Source organism: Argiope bruennichi, chromosome X2 (assembly GCF_947563725.1).
Source record: "Argiope bruennichi chromosome X2, qqArgBrue1.1, whole genome shotgun sequence".
Classification (NCBI taxonomy): Eukaryota; Metazoa; Arthropoda; class Arachnida; order Araneae; family Araneidae; genus Argiope; species Argiope bruennichi.
This window is the reverse complement of record NC_079163.1, coordinates 27,956,710-27,982,940: the sequence shown is the minus strand read 5'-3', so window position 1 is coordinate 27,982,940 and position 26,231 is coordinate 27,956,710. Positions and strand designations below refer to the sequence as shown.

The 26,231-nt window shown below is 29.7% G+C and overlaps 1 protein-coding gene across 6 annotated transcripts in view; it reads left to right on the top strand.

The window, feature by feature from the left end:
• Positions 1 to 7,834: 7,834 nt before the first annotated feature.
• LOC129960954 (DNA damage-regulated autophagy modulator protein 1-like) overlaps positions 7,835 to 26,231 on the top strand; it is a 41,286-nt gene continuing 22,889 nt past the window's right edge. The window contains exons 1-3 of one of the 6 annotated variants that reach the window (XM_056074727.1): positions 16,567 to 16,714; positions 17,825 to 17,866; positions 20,333 to 20,374. In XM_056074727.1, coding sequence (XP_055930702.1) covers positions 16,699 to 16,714; positions 17,825 to 17,866; positions 20,333 to 20,374 — 100 coding nt within the window. In that variant the 5' untranslated portion in view covers positions 16,567 to 16,698. Of the gene's footprint in view, positions 7,863 to 16,556; positions 16,715 to 17,824; positions 17,867 to 20,332; positions 20,375 to 24,955; positions 25,076 to 26,231 lie in introns of those variants that run through there. The other 5 variants (XM_056074728.1, XM_056074729.1, XM_056074731.1 and 2 more) reach the window with 5 other exon arrangements.

Sequence of the window (26,231 nt, the reverse complement as noted above, 5' to 3'; positions counted from 1 at the left end):
ATTTTTGTTCTAGTTTTCGTTATTTTGTGTAAGTAATATGTATATGTAATCCTTAATTTTTTTTTAATATTTTGATTTTGACTTTGATATTGATATTGTTTTCTGTTATTTTATATAAATTAAATAAAATATTTTCCCCTATTCTAATTTTTTTTGATAAAAATATTGAATTCGAAAACAGGTTCTTTAAAAAGTCGGTTTTTGTTTGCTGAATTTTTGTCCAAAAGTTTTTGCCCATAGGAAAAAATAATTTATTTAATTTATATAAAATAACAAAAAACAATATCAATATCAAAGTCAAAATATTAAAAAAAATTAAGGATTATATACAGAAAATAACGAAAACTCAAACAAAAATGTCAAATAAGTTTTACATTATTTTCACTAATTTTAATTTCTCCTAAGAAAATAGGATTTTAAAAAACATAAAATATCCATTGAACGGTGGCTAAGTCTTGTTATTATTTTGGACGCAATATTGACTGAAATTGAAAATACTCGTCCACTAGCTACTGAGCTTCGTTTTATATTTTTCGTGGTATCAAATAACAAATCTAAGTTTTTTGTTCTTTTTTTCATTGCCTCAGATAATGAAAATTTAGCTTTCAGTGTCTTTGGATTTGTAAGTTTCTCTTCAGGGTCTTCAAGAAACTTATGAATTCATTTTTCTTAGGCTTCTCTTAAAAAAGCATTTCTCTGATGAGTAGTTTCTTCGATTTGCTCTTCATCAGAATCGGTTTCCACATAAGAATTTGGAAATATTCAAGACAATAGGATCTTAGATACCTTAATAATTTCTGTTTCTGAAGCTGAAAAAAGTACATTAGATTTCTTCGCTGAACTAGGAATATTTTGTGGATTTTGCAAATACAGCAAAAGAGTTGCTAATTCTACTTGTCTTCTTTCTTGAATTCCTTTTTCTAAAGGATATAATAATTTCAAACTTATTTCAGTGCTTAAATTTTTTAGTTAATTAAACAGAAATTCAAAAATACATTCACTTTTTAATAAATTGGCATCTCGTCGTCCTAAGCCTTCAGCTGCTAGATGAATCGGTGGAATTTTATCGGCTAATCGATAAAATTCAAAATATTTGTTTGTTTTTTTAAAGAAGAGGAATATTCAAGTGTTCCGGAAAACCGGTTTTTTTAAATTTAAAAACCGGGTTTCAAATGTGACAAATTTACTTTAAAAGAGCGGTTTTTTAAAACCGGGTTTGAAAAACTGTCAAACCCTAGTATTAGTCAAAGATTTGACATCTAGATTTTGAAGAATCTCCGCATGGTGAATCTACATCCAAAAAAAGCATACCGGGTTTGAAAAACTGTCAAACCCTAGTATTAGTCAAAGATTTGACATCTAGATTTTGAAGAATCTCCGCATGGTGAATCTACATCCAAAAAAAGCATACCGGGTTTGAAAAACTGTCAAACCCTAGTATTAGTCAAAGATTTGACATCTAGATTTTGAAGAATCTCCGCATGGTGAATCTACATCCAAAAAAAGCATACCGGGTTTGAAAAACTGTCAAACCCTAGTATTAGTCAAAGATTTGACATCTAGATTTTGAAGAATCTCCGCATGGTGAATCTACATCCAAAAAAAGCATACCGGGTTTGAAAAACTGTCAAACCCTAGTATTAGTCAAAGATTTGACATCTAGATTTTGAAGAATCTCCGCATGGTGAATCTACATCCAAAAAAAGCATACCGGGTTTGAAAAACTGTCAAACCCTAGTATTAGTCAAAGATTTGACATCTAGATTTTGAAGAATCTCCGCATGGTGAATCTACATAAAAAAAAGCATTTTTGATATTGTGTGTGTCTGCCTTTTTATATGTGAATATGATAACTCAAACGCAACGAGATAGAGGAAATTCTATGTATAGTTTTATCACAAGAATTGTACATATTCATCAGACTTTTAAATTAAATTTACTAAAAGGATAAAGGAATTGTACAATTGTAAACTTCAAATTTTTTATCCAAACGGACAAAGAGATAGAGGCGGCTGCAGAGATTTGCCGACAGGGGGGGGGTCAAATCCGACAGGGGGTCAAGCATAATATCTCTATTTTGGCTTCAAAATAACTCATAGTAATTAATTTTACATTTAATTACGGGAAATCAAGAATTATTTAGGGCCTTTTTTATTCAAATTCTGACCCTTTCTTTTATTGTTAAAAATTTACAAAGGTATTAAAAAAAAAAAAATTACTCAGTTTCTTTCACTATCAAAAAACTGTCAATATTTGAGTTTATTTTTAATGAGACTCTTGAGATTTAATTTCTCTGAAATTTAATTTTTGAAAAAATATGGTTATATCCCATTCTAGATTGCAGTATATTAGATTGAAACAAATTGCGCCAGAATGATGTGTCATGCTAAATGAACAAATGCATGCTCTTGCTATTTAAAATGAAGAATATGCTAGAAGCTATATAAAATGAATGTTGAAACAAAAAGTTTTATAAAAGAAACTTTTTTAGAAATTCAGAATAAAAAATAAAAAATATTCGATGTTTTCGCCAAAAATAGATTTTTCTGCTTAGTCACCTACCTAAAATATTTGTTAAGTAAGGATTGCAATAACTAGCAGGGATTCAGATGTGTTTTGAATCAAAGATTTACTATCGTTCGGACAGGAATCAAATAGAATGCGGAAAAGATATAATGATGTTGTTTCTTAAGAAGGCCGCAGAAAATATTTTGTAAATGTATGTACAAACTTACTGTTTTATGTAAGATATGAAAAATATTATTATGAAAAATGTACTGCTTAAACATTAAATCCTCCATATATTTATTCTTCGATATATATCTAGGCTTAAAAAGCCAATACATTTTATTCAAAAACAGTTAAATCTTGAATATGAATTCCCCTAACTTCATTCTTAGGCATGCGTTCTTATAGTTAAGTACTTTTTTTAATTTGAAGTTATTGCGAGCTAATATTCCTTCCAAAAAATTAGTTTGGGGAGGAATATTAGCTTGGTTTCTGGTTCTCGTCATTGTATACAATGGCGAGTTCTGACTCGCGTATCGAATTATTAAATTTTTAATTTTAAATCTGCAATTAAATGAAAGTATAAAGTAATTTAAAATGCAAAAATCACTTGAAAACGCATCATTACCTCAAATGCCCTTATATTATTCTAGGGATTAAAATAATAATAATTGTGTCATAAATAAGATCAGCCAACTAATTAGGAAGTTAAGTAAATTCGTATCTCAAGAGGTTAATGTGTTATTTATGAATATTCTATGAATAATTATTTTAATCATCTTTTTATCAAGACATCGTTATTCAAAGTCTGTTAAAAATTGAGGATTATCTGAAATTATATATTTTTTGAAGCGAATAGTAATTGAAAGAAAAAAAAACGATACGCTACCCGATTATATAGTCATAATATTGAATGCAGAGTCTGAAGAATTTAGGTAGTAATTTATTTAACAAATTCAGTGTATACTTGGATAAACTCTTTTAGTGTAGCTAAAAAGCTACAATAACCACAAATATTTAATTTTTTGTCTTCAATTGCAGTCGATAATATTTCATTAGGGCATTAATGGTAACTGATAAATTAGATTGCAAAAGAAAACAGATATTTTACTGTTAAATAAACTTAATTTACAATTATACAATTTACTTACTCCTGTGATTTATAACGAATTTACATAATTTGGCTACTGCGAAATAACTATTTTTAGCATGCATATTCACAAGAGTGTAAAAAAAAGTGTTTTATTACATTTAGTTTAACCATTTACTAAATTTTAATCAGACAATTCTCATGGTGAAATGAATAAAATAAATTTATCAGCTCATTACCGAGGAAGTAGCAATTAGATAAATAAGATGATTAATTTTAGAACTTGAATTTGAATATGAATTATTGAAAACAACTCTATCGTCCTATTCATGAATATAAAAGCATCATTTTCTCTAATAATTCCACTGGCAAGTAATCGAAGTGTCCGATGAAAACGTTTATTTTCCATAATCTATGATAAAACCTTAGCAGAAGGACAAAGACTAGTCTGGAAATGTGACGGCTGATTCACTTGCCAGCTTATTGATATTCTGCTAAATATAGTATAAGTTATATGCTGAACGAACATTATAATATTGAAATCGGATAACTGAGAAATTGGAATTAACGTCGACGACGTCCTTCATATTGAATTCTTAATCGATCGATCAAATTTTTTTTGACAAAAGGCGATATGTCTTATGTCTTATTCACATGTCGCCTTGTCGGTTATATTTTCTAAAGTAGTGCAAATTAAAAGTTTGATGAATGACATTTGAATCAAATGTCTAAAAATCTGTGGATATATTCTTCGACATTCATCACATTCAGTTCATAGTCGGCCGTCCAAAAATTGTCGGCAGAATGCGATATCTTATCCATTTGTTGGATATATTACCAAATCTAGACCAAATTATAAGATAAATGAACGACATTTCAATTAAATGTCTGAAAATCTGCAGACTTAATGTCTTTGACATTCACCGTATTGAATTTATAGTCGACCGACCAAAAAGACCAATGAGATTATCACATTTTCAATATCTAATTCACTTGTTATTTTGTCGGTTATATTGCCAAAAGTACTACAAATTATAAGTTTAATGAAAGACATTTGAATCAGATGTATGAAAATCTGTGAACTTAATGTCTTCGACATCCATTACATTCAGTTCCTAGTCGGTCTATCAAAAAATGCCGCAAAATACGGCATAGTATTGTCCTACCACCCTATCCATTATTTTGTCAAATATAGCCAAAGTATTTTAACCGTTACTTGGATATTTCGACTATTTACAATATATTAACTTTAAGGTGGTTTTTAAATAATCATATTCGATAAAGCGCAATTCTCTACAATCATTTTGAAATAGTGAATACTTCTGCCGACGAAACTCTTAATCTCTCTCCGATGGGGGGGGGGGGCAAGAGGTTGCAGAAAGGGGGGCAATTGCCCCCCTTGCCCCCCCTGCTACCGCCCTCTCTGCATAGAGAAGAGGTCGAAATGCATATTCAATGCAATACGAAGCTTATCATCAACCTCGTCATGTTGTGCATGCAGTATATGAGAAAATCCAATAGAGTACATTTCATTCGGTTTATAGTATTGTTATACTAACTCGGTTTATACTATACTATACTCGGTTTATAGTATTGTTAATTACTAATTATAAATTGGGTCGATTGCTTTTACTTTTATGCTTTTTTGAAGTCTCAGCTTCTTAAACGAAACTTATTAACATATTAATCTTCATAAAGTCGATTAAGTTGAAATTTATAAGAAACAAAGTGATAAACATAATATCGGTAATGACTTATTTGACTTATGGCCAGTAATACCTTACATAAATAAAATCATGGTTTTGTTGTTGCTTATCCTCCTTGGATTAAAGTCCAATTCAAACCAAGTAAGAAATTGGGGAAAGAGGGGCACAGTAGCTTCTGAGGGTAAGGTCCCCTGAGCACCTGAGGGAAGAAGTCTTTCAGCTCAAATGAAGATGACACTCTTACATTCACTTGCACAACCCCTTTTTACAGGGGGGGGGGGCTCTTTCATACATCTCACAGGTAGTACACAGGGTAGAGATCAACCATGGGCCCGAACCAGGCCTCGGGGAAGACGCACTACCCCTAGGCCAGGGCGCCAGCAAATCATGATGCTCATAAGAAATTTAAAACTTTTAGATACTAATAAATTATTAACATATCATTACTAACATATTGTTCTTGAAAATAGGATAAAAATAAAATGTTTATCACAGTCTTTCAAATTTGTAATAATCGAACAAATTTATGAATAGGAAACAAATTTAGGATTCATGACATTGGTGTATGAAAAAAATATTAAAATATTACATTGCATAAACGCAAACACAAATAGATGACAAAGGAAAAGAAACGCCGAGGAAACGACAGAGAATTTATCGAAATTCAAGGACAGGTCTTATTTCACAACTACATTATTCTTTCTGCTTTGATCAAATTAGCATCGTTAAATCTCTAGACACTTAGAAAAGAATTGCCATTTTTACAAGATCATAGTAAAAAGTTTCGTAAAATGTATCGATGCGCGTATGCTTTGTCTTTTCATTTCTGCCAATCCACCTCTTTCCTTAGCAAGGTTTTTAAACAATTGAGAATTTAGGTTGGACCAAGGCAATTTCCTGCAGGGAAACTAGAGAGGAGAGATGTGGTTAAACCAACGGTTTTAGCAACATCTAACAGAATTACGATTATTCCTTTATGGTATTGTCCTGGGGAAGTACACAGTAATATTTGCTTGACAATGATGATGTCCAGATGACAGCACAGATTGAAACAGTAAGAGTACGCGAGAATCAGATTAAGTTGACAAGCAGGTTTGAGCTCTGAAACAAAGTGTGCGTGTATTCGTGAAAATGATTTTCTTCAGTAATGTGGAACATATGAAATTTAGATACTTAATTTTTATCAGGTCCGATTTCTTCCTTTCACTTTGGTTCAAGCAAATAAACAAAGAGTATTTTAAAAAATATAGAATTAAAAAAAATGATATAAATTTCAATATTTCTTTAGAAATTTTATTATGTTCCAAATTTGTGTAATTTAAAGTAAATTTTTATCAGTTTTCTCCCCTGCAGAAGAATATTTTGAAATAGCAGAATATCAACTTGGTATCCGGCATCGATACAGGTCTTTCTCCCAGGTGATTGGAAAGATTTGGAAAATTTAAATGCATAACAGAAAGCACTAGGAAAGAATTTAGGATGTTTTTTTTTTGGTTCAATAAATGCAAATTATAATTAGACTCAGTAGCTGATTCATAAACACTGCATTAATTCAAGACTTTTAAATTACGATTTGAATAGATTATCACATTATTTGTATTTCGGCATCTTTGTGACAAATAAATAAAGATAGAAAGTGAAAGGCGAGATTCTGGCATCATTATCATGTGATAATCTATTTTAAGGTGTTCAATTTAATTAATAAAACCTAAATTAACGGCCAAAGCTTTTTAAGTGATAAAATTGATATCAAGTCATGCGAAAGATATTGGATTATTTATAATCAGATTTCACTGATGAATAAGGAGAGAGTAAAAACTGACTTTGGTGCTTTATCAATTTTTATTTTTCGGTCTTGCTTCCTTTTAAAAAAGAAATCATGGCGTACACCCACATGCAAGTACGCACACCACGCACACTTACATACATATACGCATATACTCATACAAAGAAAGTTATTCTAGAATCGCTATATTAGTAACGTTTTTTGCTTTTATGAAAGTAATGAAAAAGAAGTCCTAGCACACAATTTTTTTTATAAAATATTTCTTTTTATCAATGTTTGGTCGAATATTTTTAAGTTCAGGGAGAAAAAAAAAATTTTTTTTGTACATTCTTAAAGTTATTACTTTTTTTTAATTTATAAAAGAATACTGAAAAATATATTGGATACCATTTAGAAAAGCTTTAGTACTCTTCATCTTGTCAGACAGAAAAAAGCTACATAAAAGAATGGACACTGTTTGTGTGTGTATGCGTAAAACGAATAAAATATGTCCGAGATAATGGATGGCTAAATATCTCTTACTTTTAGTAAATTTCTTCAAAATTGCTACATCATTGGGTTATTAACCGAGACAAATCTTACGTAAGTGGAAAAAAATGATGCAGACAAAATATGCCTCAGACTTTTCAAACGTTGCAGTTTTGTAATATCAGTTCGACGAAGACGAATCTCTAGTTTAGCAGAATCATAGCATAACAGAAACCAGAGCTGTGTTTTTATGCATTCAGTTTTCGCCATAGGAATTCTACTTTCTACAATATGGCTTTTCACGGTAATTATTACGTTCTTCTTTAATTTTTATTCGATTTTTTTCCCATCAATGCCGCAATTTTTATCTAAAAATTTGACTTTTTTATCTTATCTTTTTATCACTATATTATAAAATTTCGGTCAAGGATAAACAATGCTGCTTTCACACAAGATGCCATAAAATGTTTGCTATTTTTAAGTCAGAATTATCGACTGGATAAACTTGATGGAACCTGAAACTCGTTTGATTGCTCATTATACTAGTTATATTAGATAACTTATTAACTTTTAATGTATCGATCTATAGTAGTACAAAAGTGACAGTTATTGCAAAGACAAACTAAAATGTTTCTTTTTCTAACTGATATTTTAAAAATTTTAAAATATTCTGGCTGAATATGTGTGGATTTTAAAACTCTACTCCGCCATGAAAAAATAAATAGTGTAATATTTACAAAACTGTTTCGCCTTCATATAATATGATTTTGCAACATACGTTAACTAAATATGTACTAGAAAAAGGCAAAAAATTGAACGGAAAAACTGTAAGATGTAGAGCGAGTAAAAACAGAAAAATGCACTCCAAAAAAGACAGATTGCTTTAGAAATTAGTAAATTTACAGCAAGCATTTAAAGAAAAAAAAAAATTAACGAATTCAGTATGTGCAAAACTTAAACATTTAAACGAAGGAGAAAAAAAGCTCATACATCCGATTTTTTCATGGTTTTAAAGGTTTGCTAAAGTAGGACAACTTTTAAAAGAGATAGAATGCAAATAAAATTTCATAAACTATTGGGACGAAGATATATTTTTTTGTATCAATTTGAGGCATATTCTAATCGTAGCAAAAAATTATAGTATATTAGTTCCCCAATTTCTTTTGGAGAAATCAAACTTCCCTGGAAATATAAACCGTGTTTTTCAAAAGATGTGAGAGATCAATTATCAAACCACAATATTCATGAATAAAAGAAACCTTTGGCAGACGTAGTTTGACAATTAAAAAGGGAAATTATTACAGCCACTTACTTTCGAAAGAAAGGAATAGAGGGGGAAAAAAACCACAATAACCTGTTTAAGCGCAATAGCAGCAAAACATTTTTCATTCAAAAGGTTGATTATTATTTTAAAAAAGGAAATATACGAAGAAAAACAATCACATTTGCTGTTAGCATACAGAATACATAATCAAAACCTAATTACACAAGTTCAATAGCAGTAAACAGTTTTTCGTTTGATCTTCAACTGGAGTAGAATTACGCTACGGAAAAACAAATTTACTGTAGTAAAAGCATTTTTTAATCAGTTTCTCTTTTGATATTTTAAACCTTGATCCTTTCTTGGTTTATTTTAACGCCTTGATAATAAATTACTTCATAGGTTCTTTACATAGTTGTTTAATGAAGTGAATGTAACGAGTTTCAAAAAATCGAAGTTTTATTGCTTTGTTTATGGGAATACTATGTGTTTTGCTTTTAACCCTTTGGCGAATGTGGGTTTACATAGTTAATACATTGCGTGCAAGGCAATATCTATTCCTTAAAGTTTTATGGAAAAAATGCATTATACTTTAAATAAAAAAAAAAAAGTTGCTTAATTTAAACACATGTAAATAATTTTGTCATTAAGGCCCATACCTATATTTGAAATGACCTTTTCGACAAACATTCGAAAACTGTTATATTTTTGAACATTTGAAAAAAAGATCGAAAAACATCTATCTAAAATATACAGTTAAGTACCAAATGATTTTTTAGAAGTAGACAAAGGAACTTTTTTTCTGATTAAAACAGAAAACAGAATTTCGCACAAATTTCCTATTTTAGAGTTTATCAAATGATTTTATTAAAATTTTGCAGATGGCTTGAAGAATATATTATCTAGTTCCTGATCTAAAAAAATAAGATATATTTCTATCCATTCTTTAAATATTGGAGTTCAACTCATAAATAACACAAAAGTTTCAATTTTTTTTTTCACATTGTGAAGAACTTAAAGAACCATAACATACTTCTAAATGAATATATTACTTATTTTCTAGTTCAAGAACTGCAAAAAATACCAATTATTATACCAATTAGAACAAAAAGCATGCATAAGATTTTAATTTAGGAAGTTTTTTTGTAAGACAATTCTATTACATTCTATATTTAAGAAAATAACATCTAAAGATGTAAAATAACGTTAAAACGTATGCAAATGCAAGTATAAAAATCAGTATAACTTCAAAAAAATAGACTTATAAACAAAACTAAAACGGTTTTATAAAGAAGAGATTTGATTATTTTCAAACAATAAAAATATTAAATAAAATCAAGCTTCACAAAAAATTGACCTCTCAACGTAGTCACCTACTTTAAGTTTTTACAAATTTTCACAGAAACAATAATTTGTGGAACTTTCTTAATTAATCAGATGTATGTGTGTTTTTTCTTCTTTTTAAATAAAATTTAAAGTAGATTTGATTCTCTGAACCAAAGCAAGAAAGCATGGGAATATTTTATGCTTAATTCATTTAATTTATTTATAAAATATATTCTTAGCAATATTAAAGTCATATCGTCCTTAAAAAATCTTATTCTTTATAACGCTTTTTACTATCGTTGTTAAACCAGCGGGATCCGCAACTTCCATTATACTCTTCAATAAAATTCTTATTCTTCTTTCACCGTATAAAATTGGAGATATTGGGTAAGGCCACTTATATCTTGCATGAGTAATAGTTGAATGATAAAGGGTAGTTGTGAAATACAAATCTTTAGTGTGAATGTAGCATTTCTGCTGAATCTAGCGTCATAATATTTATTTTTGACTCCCTTTTTTGGTCGACCGATTGACACGAAAATTTGATACAAAACTATAGTCATAGTCACAAAATCACATACCAAATTTCATTGATTTACATCATTAAGTTAATGAGCGATTACGTTTACCTGTAAAGACCGACTGTAGGAAAGTAAAGACCGACATACTGTCAACCGTTAGGCAAATTTTATTTAAAATTTGAAAATCATCTATATTTTAAACGAAATCTTATTTTTCGATCTCTTTGCATTTTGTAGCTATCGAAATCACTTGTAATCCATCAGCCAGACAGACACACTTCCTGTGAGTGGGTTATGTTCAAAATTAGACAGGAATTTAATAATTCAGTTGCAAATTCGTATACCAAATTACAACCGTCTAGCCTCAATTTGAGTTATCGTGTTCATAGACTGACAGACATAATTACAAAATCTAGTTTTTCAAACGAAAGGATTTGATACTTGGAGGTTCAGTAAAATCTCCTACTCAAACTTTTCGGGGATTGCAATACTCCCTTCATACTTCGTATGCAAGAAAATTCTTAAAATGTTTTTTAAAAAAAATCCACTATTACTTATTAAAAAATGCAGAAGACTGTTGACTTTTAACTTTTAAAGAAGTGTAAAAAGGTTTTTGTTCAATAATACAATCTCAAAATTTTGAAAAAAATTGAAACTTTCTATAAAGTTTAATTCAACTTTAGTATAATTCTCTCTTATAGGGCATTTTCTAAAGTCACTATTCATCACAGAGCTAATTACAACCTCCCTAATTACCACCCCAAGTACATACCTGCAGCGGGGGGATAGGTTTAAAACATTTACAGTGTATCGGTAAAATGCCAATAGGTTTAGTATTAAAAATTTTATCAATAATTGCACAAAAGAATCATGTAAACAGAGGAAATATTTTTCAAAAATTATTATAACTCTATTCATTTAACTAAACCAAAGGAAATGCGTGTAAATTATATCATTGATGTTCTTACTAATCAAATCACTTATCTGAAATCTAAGAAAAAGAAAATCCTTCCAAAATCAATATAATCCCCTTTCCTTTCAAGGAATCTCAATAACAACTTACACGAGTAATCTCAGTTTTAAGCTAACGATCTCCATTATCCTACAAATGACTCTTATTATGATTGCACCATTGAATAACTCCGGACTTTACAAAAAAAAAAAAAAAAAAAAAAGTTCTCGGAAACCAAATAAACATTTGAAGTAAAAAGCAGAATTCGTTCCACTGCTAATTGCGTATTGAATGAATAGACGATCTTTCGATCAAGAGAAGAAACTGAAAATCTTCACCATCTACGTTAAGAGTGTAATGGGGCCTAAAATGTAAGTGTCGTCTAACGATTTCACATTGGAGTAGGGACGCAATCATCTTAGCTATTGAGCTGCTTGAAAGGCTAGCATTGCATCAGATGGAAGGAATTAAACCGCATTCAGTTCTGAAAGTGATTGGTAATGGAAAGCTAATTCAAGATTTCAAAGCTAATCAGGCAGAGCGGTTACCCCAAAACTTCCCCGATTTCTCTCTAATAAAGGAATGACACCACTCATCCCACATAAAATTTTGGATTTGGAATAAGTCGCGGATGTATTCCATGGAGAGGTGATCAATAATTAGCCAAACATACTAAAATTTAACACTTATTTAATCAATCAACTCTGGCACCAAAAAAAGGAATATTTTTGTTTAAAATATTAGTGTATCCAGGGTGTTTTGCCAGTTAAAAGGTTGAAGATTATAGAAAATTCTAGGGTTCTAGAGTTGTATAAAAGTACAACCTTCATAATTTTATCAGAGATATATTTATTGATTTAATAACACATAATATAATTATTTTTGCCATTTAGATGAAATTTCCAATAGTAAGCATATACATATATCTTACATTTCAGAATTAAATTATAAGGTTTGATTTGGTTCAGGTTTAATAGTTGATCAAAGTTTATATTAGATACTCTGTAGATCTACATCATATAAATTTTCAATACTTAACCCATTCTCTAAATTTAGCCTAACAGAAGTCATATAAAATGAGATATAGCAAAATTTATGATATTTTGGCAATTTTTTGTGGATAGAATTAATATTAAGCATTCATTTCGAATATATAATTAATGTACATTATCTTGAATACAATAATAAAAATGGAAAAAATTACAGTATGAAATTGAAATGAAAGTATTGTTATCGTATTAATTTTCGACTTTGCTATTATTTATAGTGAGCTATTAGTTTCAGGGTTGTATCCGCTTAAAAATCCCCAACTCATTCAAAGATACCAATACGTTTGAGGTCATTTACTTTTTGCATTTGACGAATCTTTTAATTAATCCTAACATATGAAAAACTGAGGGGAGAACATCTGCAGAAGTTTAGGATGTATGGTGAGTACTCCAAAATTTCCCACCCTAAATTTTGCAGTTCAACACAAACGGGGAGAAACTGAAACGATTCAATTGGAAAGTTTTGAAGCACCAACCGTACAGCCAGGACTTGGTTTCTCCATTCTTATTCTCCATTTGTTTGCAAATGAAAAAATTCTTCGAGAGACAAAAGTTTAACTGAAATGAGCTTTGCGACAAAGACTTTAGCCCCACCCCCCGACGGTGCTCATTGAGACTTAGATTTTAATATTGATCCACGCCAGGACAAACGTCTAAACATGGATTTCAATTATGTCGAAAAATAATAGATTGACAGCATATTAATTTTTTTTCATTTTATCTTTCATCACACTTTTTATTAGTATGTTTAAAATTATATGAATTATTTTTAGATAACTCCCGTCATATATATAGGTTATCTCAAAAAGATAAAGATAAGTGGGCAAAAAGATAAAGATAATGTAAATTGCAAACTATTTCAAAATAAGCTACGAAATAAGACCATGTTAATAAGGAAAATTTCTCGTTTACGTTTTAAATTTTTATGCGAACCCTTTACACAAATTTAGTCAATTAGAAATAGTAAATTTTTTTTTGTAACAACATCATTAAAAAAAATTGCATTATTCTTATCTTTAAAATTCCTTGAGTTACACTTAAAAGGAGAAAATAAAGCGAATACTAAATGAAAAGGAAAGAAAAGAATGTTGTCATTAAAAGCAGAAAATGAAGCAAATGTAAAATGAAAGGATTTTTTATTACTGCTTAATACGTTAGTACAAAATGCAATTATTAAAAAAAACTATTTAATTTTGTTTGGTATAATGACTGACTAAACTCTTTAAAAGTTTGGCAGTAAGAAACGTAGATATTTCCAGTGTCTTTTATAAAGCTTCCTCATCTTTTTTTATTTGAATTAATCTTCTTTGCAAAATCAAACATTTCCTTTGCATTTTTTAATAATAATTAATATCATGTAAGTTTTAGAGGCTTTACTTTGTTAACTATCTCCTCTTCCACTGTTAGTTGGTGTTAAAAGATCGCCTAATTCTTTATTCTTCATTTATCAACTAATTTTTCGACACCTTCCATATATGAAAATCCTCACTTATCAAAAACAATGGTTTACTTATTAGAAATGGCCTTTCATCTTCCAAAAAATTATGAAAATTAAATACATCAATATGTTGATTCACATATTTTATATAAATTCACATATTATATAATTAATTCAGTAAAAAGACCAATAAAATATTATTTGAAATAATTATTTTGAGTTCTTTCGAAATTTGTACTTATTATCCTCAATTAATTTTCACATTCATTACTGCGGACTAGTTAACTAATGTACAGGAATATTCATTATGTGCAACAACGAATTATGGTATTGTTAACATTTTTAAATTTATATTTGTTCACTGCATTACATATTTTCATATTCAAATCAAGCACAATGCAAAACAGATATAATAGAGCAGCCGATAGTCAAAAAACATTACCCCTAAGCCACGAGAATGTGTTAAATGTTACAAATGCAAAGATTTCAATTCTTCTATGAAGATGAAATTTTATTTATTTCGTTATAATATTTATTTATTTTAATTATATTTTATTATTAATTATAATTCATTTAATTAATATTTTATTTATATATTTTTGTTTAAAACTTTCTAGGATGGAAGTAGTAACGTCTATTACATGGTGTATATTGGACAAAATAAGAGGCCTTTCCCTCGGCTTTCCCGCTTTCTCTCATGATAGTAGCATATTTTGTGTTTAGTGTCACCGCATAATAAAGAAAATCGTGTCTTCATTTTGTAAAAATATTGTTCCACTTTAACGAATTAGGATTAATGTTGGATACACTGTTTCCCTCTCAAGACCATACAATAAATTTTATTTCACTTGCTTGTTACGTTTTTGAAGTACCGTGAAGTACCAAAATATTAACATATTTTTTGCTTTGGTGAGAAATAGGTCAAATAAAAAAAACAATACACGAGTAGGAATTTTGATGGGTTGTGACAAAATTTGACTATGCGAGCAAACTGGATTTGGGATTATAATGAAGCCTTTCTCACTATAACGTGATTTGAATCTGCCAAATGATATTTTAAAAATTTTAATATTAATTTCGTGTAAGCATTTTTGGTTTTGGCTATGCTGCAGTTCTGCATAGAAAGTCTTTTATAAAAAAGAAAGAAGCCTGTCACTTTAAAATTAATTTTAGCCATGAGCTGATATTTCGTAATAGTTCAAAACATTTTTCATATAAATAGCAGTGAATTGGAATTCTTCGCATGTGATGATTCAGTAAAAATTTGACAAAAATTCTACCTTCTTTGGTCTGCGAGCTACTCTCTACTTGTATCTTACCCATACTAACAACTTATGCAAACTCACTTATCGGCAAAGAATATTCGTTATAAATAGGGTTTTTCTAAAATTAGAATTCTAATGCAAATGATATTTGATTTTCGTTTTGGATGGATTTATGAATTATAACCCGAGTGCTATCTTGAATTTATATGTAATTCATCCTTCTTTCAGAGCGATGCTACTCTCCGTCAACTCTTTCTTAAAACATTAGCATTAAATGGGATTTAGCCTCTAGAAACTGGATGATTAGTTCTAATATTTTTTTTTGGATATTTTAGTTTTTGGCTTTCTCAAAATAAATATTTAAATAGAAATGGGTCTTTTCAAGTTGTATTTTGTTGATGATTCTGGATAGAAAACACAATTATTGCTCCTCTCTACCATAAATAATAGAATGATAGAATAAAGGTCTTATCAATAATTCCAGAACCATGATTCACTACGTTTATTGAAAGATACATTCTTTATAAGCTAGTATTCTCAATCATTGGGATTCGTAATAACACTACATGAATGTATCAATTAATTCTTGATTTTTGACTGTGTTTCATGAATTTACCATATGCATGCTATCTTGCTTTGTCCCCCTAGCAGATGTCCCATTCCCCACATTGTCAAAACCGCGTCATTAAAAGGGGATCTATCAATAAATTATTATTCTGTATCCCTTTGTTAGGATGGTGTATGACTCTTCTGTAACAGAAGATGGAAGATTTTTGTAAGATCTGTGATAGAAGATTTTTGATAATGTTGCACCGTTTGAGGATTACTATAAACAATTACTATAAGGCCCCTTTACAGAGTCTTTCTTTCATCACTTTTTCATAATATCATTGAATAGCAATTTGTCACTATTCTAGGATACTTTGTCGTCCGGGTTTGTTAAATGGGGCATGAATCTTCTATAGCATGTGAGTTGTGATTTTTGACAATCTCACGCATTTGGGAATTATCACATACACGCAGCCCCCTCTGAGAGGCCCCCTTCTACCACTTTCTCGTAATAGTAACATTGAATGGGAATCTGTCACTAAACTTGAACTCCGGTTCCGTTTCGTCGTTCCGCTAGACCCGGTTTACCTTGATTCTCTCCCTCCCCGCCTTACATACGGCAGCATCTTAGACGCACTTCGTTTCATTGGCTGCTATGAAACGAAGAGGAAAGCTCTGCTTAAGGAGAAAACAAAATAAACGTCTGACTAAACATTATAGAAGCATCGACAGGTGAGATCAGAATTCTCGCATTGCGCTTTGGAACTCTAACCTACATCATGGAGTGGCCAACAGGTAAGATATTTTTGATTTTAAATAGGGCAAATTTTTTAAAAATCGAATTGTTCCTATAAACTTAAGATAAAGGGGGCAAATTTATAGAATTCAAAAAAATATATATATTTAAAAAAAATTCAATTTATTTAGAATTCTGATTAGATTTAAATACCTGATTATTAGGGCGTCAAAGTAATTTTGACAATATAAATTGCTTTATTAAATTTTTACAATAAACAATATGAAGTTATTTAGCACTATTCTGCATTATCATTTAAACAATTAGTTTATCTTATCAAGACAAATTCTTTTGCATGATATTAATCATTGTTAGCTGCTTCAATCATGTTAATCATGATCATTGTTAGCTACTTCAATCATTTTAATCATGATCATTGTTAGCTACTTCAATCATGTTAATCATGATCATTGTTAGCTACTTCAATTAGTATTATTTGATATTATAACAATGTTATTAAAATAAGTTAATTTGTTGCTAATTATTTTTTAATGTCAAGGTCTCAAGAGAGTCGCATATCTTTTAAATGCTCACATATATAACATATTTGTGCAAAATCAATATGTCATAGTTTAATTGAAAAATCTGATATTTTGCCAAAAGTGCCACTGTAATGCAAAAAATAGCTTTCCAGTATGCCAAGTACGTTGAAAAAATAATGTTGTCCTTAGCAATATGTCGGATTTTTCAATTTGCAGTTGGCATAGTATCTCTACGGAACCCCAAGTTCTTTCGTTACTCCATTTTTTAAGAATAGAACTGTCTCTTGGATTCCAGAAATAATTTCAATCAATTAGTATATTTCTATTCCTATTTCTATGATGAACGCGAAGAAGATTTTTTTTTTCTCTATTAAGACAATGCATTACAACTGTTGAATTTTTTTTTTAGCATTCTTATTTGAGTAAGTCTATGTTAAGCAGACTGTATATTTAAAAAAATAAAACGTTTTAACTTAAAAAAAGCTCTAGTTTTAAAACATAGCTTAATTTAAATTTAAATTCAAACTTCGAAGTGGCTTAAAATGTAAACATTTATAATTTATCATTAAAATGTAAAAAAAGAACTGAAATTCTTGAATTAGTCGTTGAAAAGTTGGATTTTTTCAGTTCCTTTTGGATTTCGGAGATATTCGTTGGAATGGCCGAAAGGTAATAGATACATTTTGAAATTATCTGGATAGAATGGGGATTTTTTTTTCGGTTATGGAATTTGTTTGTTGTTAGACCGGTTCATTCTTTAAAACGACGTTCAGTCAGATGGTAATGGTCTAAATAGCGGAGGGTGATGGGATTGCATGACCGAATATAGAATTTAAAATATTTTATCTCCGCATAACTTTTGTTTTAATCTCTTATATTTTTTGTTGTCTCTCATAGTAAAATGGGAAAACATTATACTGACAGTCATGCTAGAGGCGTATTTAATCATTATTAACTGTTAAGCATTTTTCAAAGAGATTTCTCTGATTAATTATTTAATCTGCAAACATTTGCTATTAAGTTTTTAAAAAAATGATAAGATATTTAATCTGCAGTGAAATATTCCATCTCTGCAAGATAAACGAAGCGATCTTCGCATCTTGCATGTAATGATTAAGAAAGAAATTTAATTCATTTTTTTTAAATTAAAGGAAAAGAAATATAATTTCATTAAAATTTAATTCAGCTTTTTTATAATCCGAAAGCTCTAAATGTGTTGATTAAGATTAAAATAGGTTAATTTTTATCTATTCTATTAACTGTATTATAACACTTGATTTTTAAAATTTATATGCAATCATAGCATAGATTTTTGTGAACTTGTTACAAAAACAGTCATTTACTAAGGGTTAACTTTTTTTAGATATAAACGAAATGCTAGAAATTTAATTATTATACCTTAATTACTCTCATTACTTAAAAAATTAATAAAACTAATTTTAATGACAAAAATTTTGCTCATCAAAATCCGAAATTAAGATATTGTACTATACTGTTAAAAATGGTTTAATGACTGTTGTTAATATTGAAGATATATAAATATTTATGAGATTTGTTTCAGGGGTTTATTGATGACGTTGCTTTGCTATTAAAATACCGATAAACTTTTTTGCTATTTTTATATTTTATAAAGACGTAATTCAATATGAAAATTTGGGCTTTTAATTTACTTAATAATTTTGATCCCAGGGGGGGGGGCACTTCGAAATGAAGATGAGATTCGTCCAGCATGGTGATTGGATCTCGCCACCCTGGAGGGTACACAAATAGGTGGGGGATCTGGCTCCTTCCAACGATGACTGGATGTACTTCCTTCGGGTAGGGTTGTACCGTGGCCGGTGATGGCCCTTAAGACTCAACCACAATTCCCGCCAGTGTTGCTGTTGCGGCGGTCCAGTCATTCAGTAATTTTTACGTGTGACTTCGTGGTGGGTCGGAATTCAGATGTATGACTTACTTAATAATTTTGATGGAAAAAAGAAATTTATTTTTCTGATTAAAGAGTTGTTTTTCTTATATGGAGCCTCGAAAGAAAATTTTTGCATATTAGGAGCTGTAAGAATTGTACATATACTGTGAAAAGATGAATTTTCGTCATTTTGGAAACAAATATGTTTTCGTTGACGTGAACAATTTTTTTGTGTGCGTCTGGAACTCTTTTCAGCTTTGTTTTATGCGGCAGGACATCTGAGACTGAAGTTTATGCTGATTTAGCATTGAAGCCCAAGCTCAGGAGATTAATGTAAGCCTTTTTGTCAGCAGAGAAAGGGAACTGGTTTGCTTTAAGAAGATAAATTATGATTAATTTTCTGAAAGACGACATTTATAGAAATAAGGAGGGATTAGAAATCACTTTAGATGTTCTGCAATGCGTCATAAGAGTGCCTGTGTATTATTGATTTATTACGAATTCATACATAGCTTGAATGCTTTTTCCAAAGTGTCGTTTATCAAAGGAACAAAAATTAAAACATTTTAAAGGCCACAAACACAGAAAATATTCGAATAGAGTTCTATATGAAAAGATGCATCTTTGCAGTTTGGTATGGAAATAAACAGATGCAAATTTCTTGTTACTTCACAAATTTATTTCTCAGATTATATTATAAATATGATCTTCCACTTCTGATTGAACGATTAATTGGAACTCCAGTTTGAAGCTACACTAGGATTATTTAAGGATGAATCTCCTTATGTCACCAGATGATGGCAATTAAAGCACAATCATCTTTTCAAATTTCTTCACTCCAGCAGTAGGAAGATGTTTGAATCGAATGGATATAATGTGCGCGAAGCTCCGCTCCTACGCTGATTTTTGGTGGAAGCGAAAAAAAATTTAATGGATTTAAAAATATCGCATGAAATGTTTCCAGAACCGAATCTAACGTTTTAATACGAGGGTAGCACGGCCTTCGCAGTTTCCGAAAAGTGAAAAAAAATCGCTTGGTAGAAATAAGGAATACATTTGGTAACTTGTCATAAATATATGGTTTCTAGTAAAATTTTTCTATTTAAAAATGTTAAGAGTTTTAAAAGCCTTTAGAATACAGCAACAAATTTGTACTTTTATTTGAATATCAGAGAAATATATGCAATGTTGAATTATATGCTGAGAGGAAAATTGATTTTTTACAGTACGCTTTGGAATTCGGAGGGATATATTGGAGTGGCCAAAAGGTATTTGATACATATTTAATTATTAAGGTGGAATGTGGTACTATGGGCTATGGATGACTGGAATTTGGATTCTTTTTATTGATGCTTGAAATTAATTATTTTTTCTATTGGTATGGTCTTGTTTTCTGAGATCAATTCAACAAGGTATTTCACTAACAAAGTGGGAAAGGTACTGCATGACTAATGATGATGACGATGTTGATGTTGTATTATTATATTATAAAAGTTTGTGATTAACTTCTTTTATGAATCCTTCTTACTGTAACAATATAAACACCTGTAAATAGCAGTTGCTTTAATGCATAGATTATTAATTTCATCTTTACAGCAGTGAGTTTCCATTGTACTGAATGCATGAAAGGTTAAAAAATCTCTTAAAATAAACGAATTAAGAGTTACTTTGTCGTCCAGCTAGCCTAAATTTCATTTTATTCTTTTTAAGAAGTTTCATGAACATTAGGGTCAGTTAAGTGAAATCAGAAAAGAAAAAAAAATATTTATTCAATTTTTAGAATAAAAGAATTCAGAAACATTGTTTGTATTTGTATTGTATTGTTTGTAAACACTTTTTGTATTTTCAAATTCCAAGGAAATCAAATATTTTTCGTTGTTTTTATCTTATTTTAAAAACACATCCCACTAAACTGTTGTACTGAATTGGCTGAATGTTTATTTTACAAATGTTTCTCCAATAATCCTCTAAGTTTTGGCCCATTGACTGTAAAATTGATTTCCGTCAAAATAAACAATATACACTTGATTTAGTTGCGTATATCCTAACAATGGATTAAACGGAAACTTTACTCAACCGAGAGGCATTTTTTCCCTCTTTACCTCCGTGTAGGAGAATCAGTTTCTCACCAAGTTCAAGGTCTGCTTGCTTAGTGACCCATTTTCTATCACAAATGCCCGAAAGAGATGGAGAGTATGCTACACTTCTATTAGGTTGCACGTCTTTCACTGCCACCCCCAGGGTTAACGACCTGTCTTCCTGGATATCGAATGCTTCATTGCACGGATTAACTATAATTATAAACAAAGAAAATTGAATCTGTGTGCTTTAAATTTCATTCAGGATGTAGTCTTTATTTGTATGTTTTTGTGCATCAACGTCTGTATATTTATTGAAATCGAGGAGAAAAGTCTTTAATCAAGACAAGACATCGAGTTACAGTTAACTACTTATTACTAAGAAGAAATGATAGCAGAGAAATTAATCAGAAATTATTCGAAAAACAATTAAATCCGAATATTGACATATTCTTATAATATGGATTGCTGACTTTGCTATGTTTGAATATATGCAAACGGATCAAAACGTCCCGACTATTAGTATCAAATCTAGATACTAATAGTATCAAATACACAAATAACATGTATTCTGTTAAAGCAACGTGAAATTCCTTTTAAATTCGATGCAGTAAAAAAGTTTCAATAATACTGAGAAAACAGAGGGAATGATATTCCAAAACTACACTCTGTATTTTCTAATAAAATTTTTATCTCCCCCCCCCTGTGTAAAATTGTGAACCCTGGGTAATGTCACGTATACCTTGCATAACGTTGATGAACAAGAGTCACGAAATACAAATATCTAGGGTGAATCTAACATTTTTACTGAATCTATCATGCGAATATGTATTTTAAAGGCCTTTTTTCTAACCGATCGAAACCAAATTTGCCATAAAACTACAGTTGTACACAAAACTACAGTTTGATATACTATCTTGAAACAAGATAGTATATCAAATTTCATTGATTTAAATCATTGCGTTTACACTCATGCTACACACAGACTGAAGATGATCAACCCCTTGACTGATTTGCTTCTAAATTTGATACGGATCTAACTTGTGTACCCAATTTTATCTGGCCTAACTCTTTACCTATTGTAGTCTTCGTTTTCTCTCGCACTCGGAGAGATGGACATGTAGATTGGATTTCGTTTCTAATTTGACTGAAATCTACAAATTTGGTGTAAAGTTTATGTACCAACTTTCATGAGTCTAGTTCCAAATGTTTTTGAGTTTTCGTGTTCACAGACAGACAAAATAACAAGAAGATAAAATTACAACTAGCGGGTGTAGTCTCTCTGAAACTTTCTGCCATCACTCTCCAATAAAGGTGTCCCCACCCCTCCCTCCTCCGCATAAAATTGGGGACCCTGGATAAGGCCGTGAATTGTGTGTCATTGATGAACAATAACAAAGAAATATAGATCTTTTGCATGAATTTAGCATTTTTATTGAATTTATCGCGAGAATACGGATTTAGGCGCTTTTTTGCCGGCCGATTGACATTAAAATTTGACACGAAACAACAGTTGTTGTCACAAAAATATATACAGAATTTCATTGATTTGAGTTATTGCGTTCGCATGAATGTATCAGTCATTTGACGGATTTAATCAAAATTTAATAAGTATCTATTATTTTAAATGCTCAGTCAGTTTATCTACTTATTTCTTAGCACTTAGTAGATATCGAGTTTACAAGTTCTAGAACATACTGTCAAATAAACTTCCTGTGAATAGATTTCAAAATTCTAGAGATATCTACAAATTTGGTCGTAATTTCATATGCCGAATTTCAACTGTCTAGCTAAAAGCATTTGAGTTAGACGGATGAAAGTTATCGAGTTCACAGACAAACAGACAAAAGGACAGACATAATGTCAAACATATGTTTTTCGAACTCAGGAAAGTCTAAAACGTGGAGATATATAAAGTAAAAACTAAAAAAAAAAAAAAAATTGCACTATAAAGTGATTTTTTGAATTAGAAAGAATTTGTACTCCATTATGGTAGTAAGAAGAAACGATATCAACAGTTGTCATCTTTTAGCATTATTCCCAACGTTAAGCTTGAAATGAAATGACATTGGCAACATTTGAAGAGAGATGCAGCCATTATATATTCCAAAGAGCGTCAAAAGTTTTTTTATTGCTGCATTCGCTTGAAATTAAAGATAAAGAAAGCATTGGATTAAAGATTGGATTGATTTAAATCAAATTTTAGATGATTGCAGCCCATGACCATTTTAGATTTTAGGCTGTCGGTGGAAGTTAATTCGTAAAAAGAACATACAAAATAAAAAACCGGATTTCTGAAAAATTCAAAACATGGATTAACTTTGTTTTGAAATGCAACTCATAAAAAATTGCAAGTTCAACATTTGGAAAATAATCGCAAATTTCATTATATTTTAACGATTAAGCTGATAATGAAGGTTAAAGGATTTTACTTTGAAAGACATGGCTAATAAGGTATTTACTACACATATAAGTATTGGTTCGATGGTGAAAATAGTGCTAAGAATCATGGCTAATCAAATATCACCGAAATTAAGGCATTCAAATACGCAATTCTGAAAATGGAAAAATTATAACACCATTTATTAATTCTTATCATTCATATTTTGCTATAATTAATTTTCTATTCTTGCGTATCAACGCGATTAAAGAAAAATTCACAAATTATTCTTTAAAGACATTACTAAAGACACAGTATGTTATTAATTAGTTAATTTAAATCGTCCCTATGTTATTAGATTATGCAATAGAAAAACGCGGCTAGAATATGATAACTATAATAAATGTTACAAGGAAGTAAGCAAAAAATGTATTTTCTGTTATGAAAAATCAGTCTTTCGACCATCATTAATCTACATAATGACAGTGGTTGAAACGTCTATGATGTATCCTTGAAAGAGTTCAGCTCAGAGTTAAATGCCATTCAAGTTTTTCCCCTCATAATTCTAAGAAATGCCCTTGATCTTGAAAGTAAATTTCCCACTTTTTTTTCTAGTATATTCGACAGTTTTGTGACGTAAATAAATGCCATACAATGCTTTGAATTTTTGATTGGTTAACCACAACGTTAAAAGTATAAATATATATGTTGAAATTAATTTCGTTTCTAAATTTATGTGGATGATTTTGTTTTCTTTAAAATATGCATAAAATCATTATGGAATTTCAGGAATAACAATTTGCGTAGACTTCTAAGAATTTTCTGCTTTTATATATAATGCGTCGTACAAAATAGAGCTTAATTAAAAATACACACACAGCTGAAAAATATAATTCGCTTAGACAAAATTTGCTCTTTGAAATTGTTTGATTTTCATATTATATTAAGCATTATTTTTAAAGTCAAATATCAAATTAAAATTACTGATCACCAAAGTCAGTTTTGATGATCAGTAAACTTTAAAATTCCAAAAATGATAAATTCCAGAAGAAAATATTCTTGCATTTAAGAACTTTTTCATTTCAATTTTTATTTTTTAGAAAACAGATTACCAAGGAAATTAATTACTTATATTCAATTTACTACCAATTTTAGACTTGTTAATTGTAGGTATAGGCAATGTTTCATTCTGATTTTTCAAAATGTTTTGATTCTTTAGGCAAGAAATATTTATCTGTTATGTTGTTTACTTATTATATCTAATATTGATCCCTTTTTTATCTATAACAAAGATCTATCTATCGTAACATAGAAAGATATCTTTTGATAAAAGGGATCTTTACCCTTGAAATTTTGTGAAAAGTAAAGGCGATATATCCGTAAATATTTTGTTAACTTTTTGTAAATGGCTGCATCAGCTGCTCTCTGTGCAACAGTTTTAGCACCTTTACTATCCAACAGAATACGAAAAAAAGCAAGAGTCATTATGAACCATTTTTTGCCAGGAAAACGTAAGTGCAATTTTCACTTACCTTTCAACAAAATGTATTTCGACTGCAACATTGGTCATATCATGAAATAAATTTAAGTTGGGATGTAGCAAACAAATTTTTCTTGATTTCTTAGACACTTGCTTTAGAAACCTTTGATAAACAATAGTTTAAGAATAGAGCATTATTGAAATGGGCTGAAATGCTAATATATCGTTCAATTCATTCAAATAATTTTTTAATTGATGTATTTGATGTATAGAAATTGAAATTTTAGATTAGGAGTATCTAAATAATTTGAAAATGCTCAGAAGGCAAAGTTCTTACATTTCATCATAGAAACAGCCAAATACGTTTTACAAATATTTAGCATTATTTATTAATTTTTTGCCATAGTGTTTTGATTCTTGTGCAAGATAAGCACACGAAATATTAAGCTATAGGAGCTTAAATTTATTTTAGAAGAAACACTTTTGAGTTAGTTTACTTATTTTAACGTCCCGTATTAAAGCAACACGAAATTTTTGAGGCAAACGTTACTAAATATGTGCATTAAGTCTGAGAATTCTTTTATAGAAATAGTAAGTGTGTGGTCAAAAGGACAGAAGTTCAGCGGAGCTATAGTTAAAAATATAAGCAGTCTATAATAAATTAAATATTAACAGAATCTTGCTAATCCCTTTTGAAAATAAAAACACTGGCTTAATTAGAAAAGACAATTAAATATGAATCCATTCAGAATGAAATTGTAACGTAAAATGACACAAGTTTGATATCCTGCGTCATGACGTCACTATTTGCATGTCCCTTTTCTTCTTCTGCGATACTTTTTCTTTTATTTCTTTCTTAACTATAAAATAATCTGAACATATTAATCTACCTGCAAAAAAAAAAAAAAAAAAAAAAAAACTCTTTTCAATTTTAATAAAAGAAATAATTCCATCCAATTTTTTTTCTGCAATAATTTGCGAAACATATTTTAACAGGCAAAATATAATGCATCAGGAAAAAGTAATTTAATGGTCTAAATTTAATTATTAAAATATTTATTAAATGGTGATTAATTGTAAAATAAAGGATTTATATATCGCACATTTTATAACACACAAGCATAACGCAGTTTGCTATTAATAACAAGTCGAAGTTTATTATTTCATTTAAAGAGTAGAGGAGATGG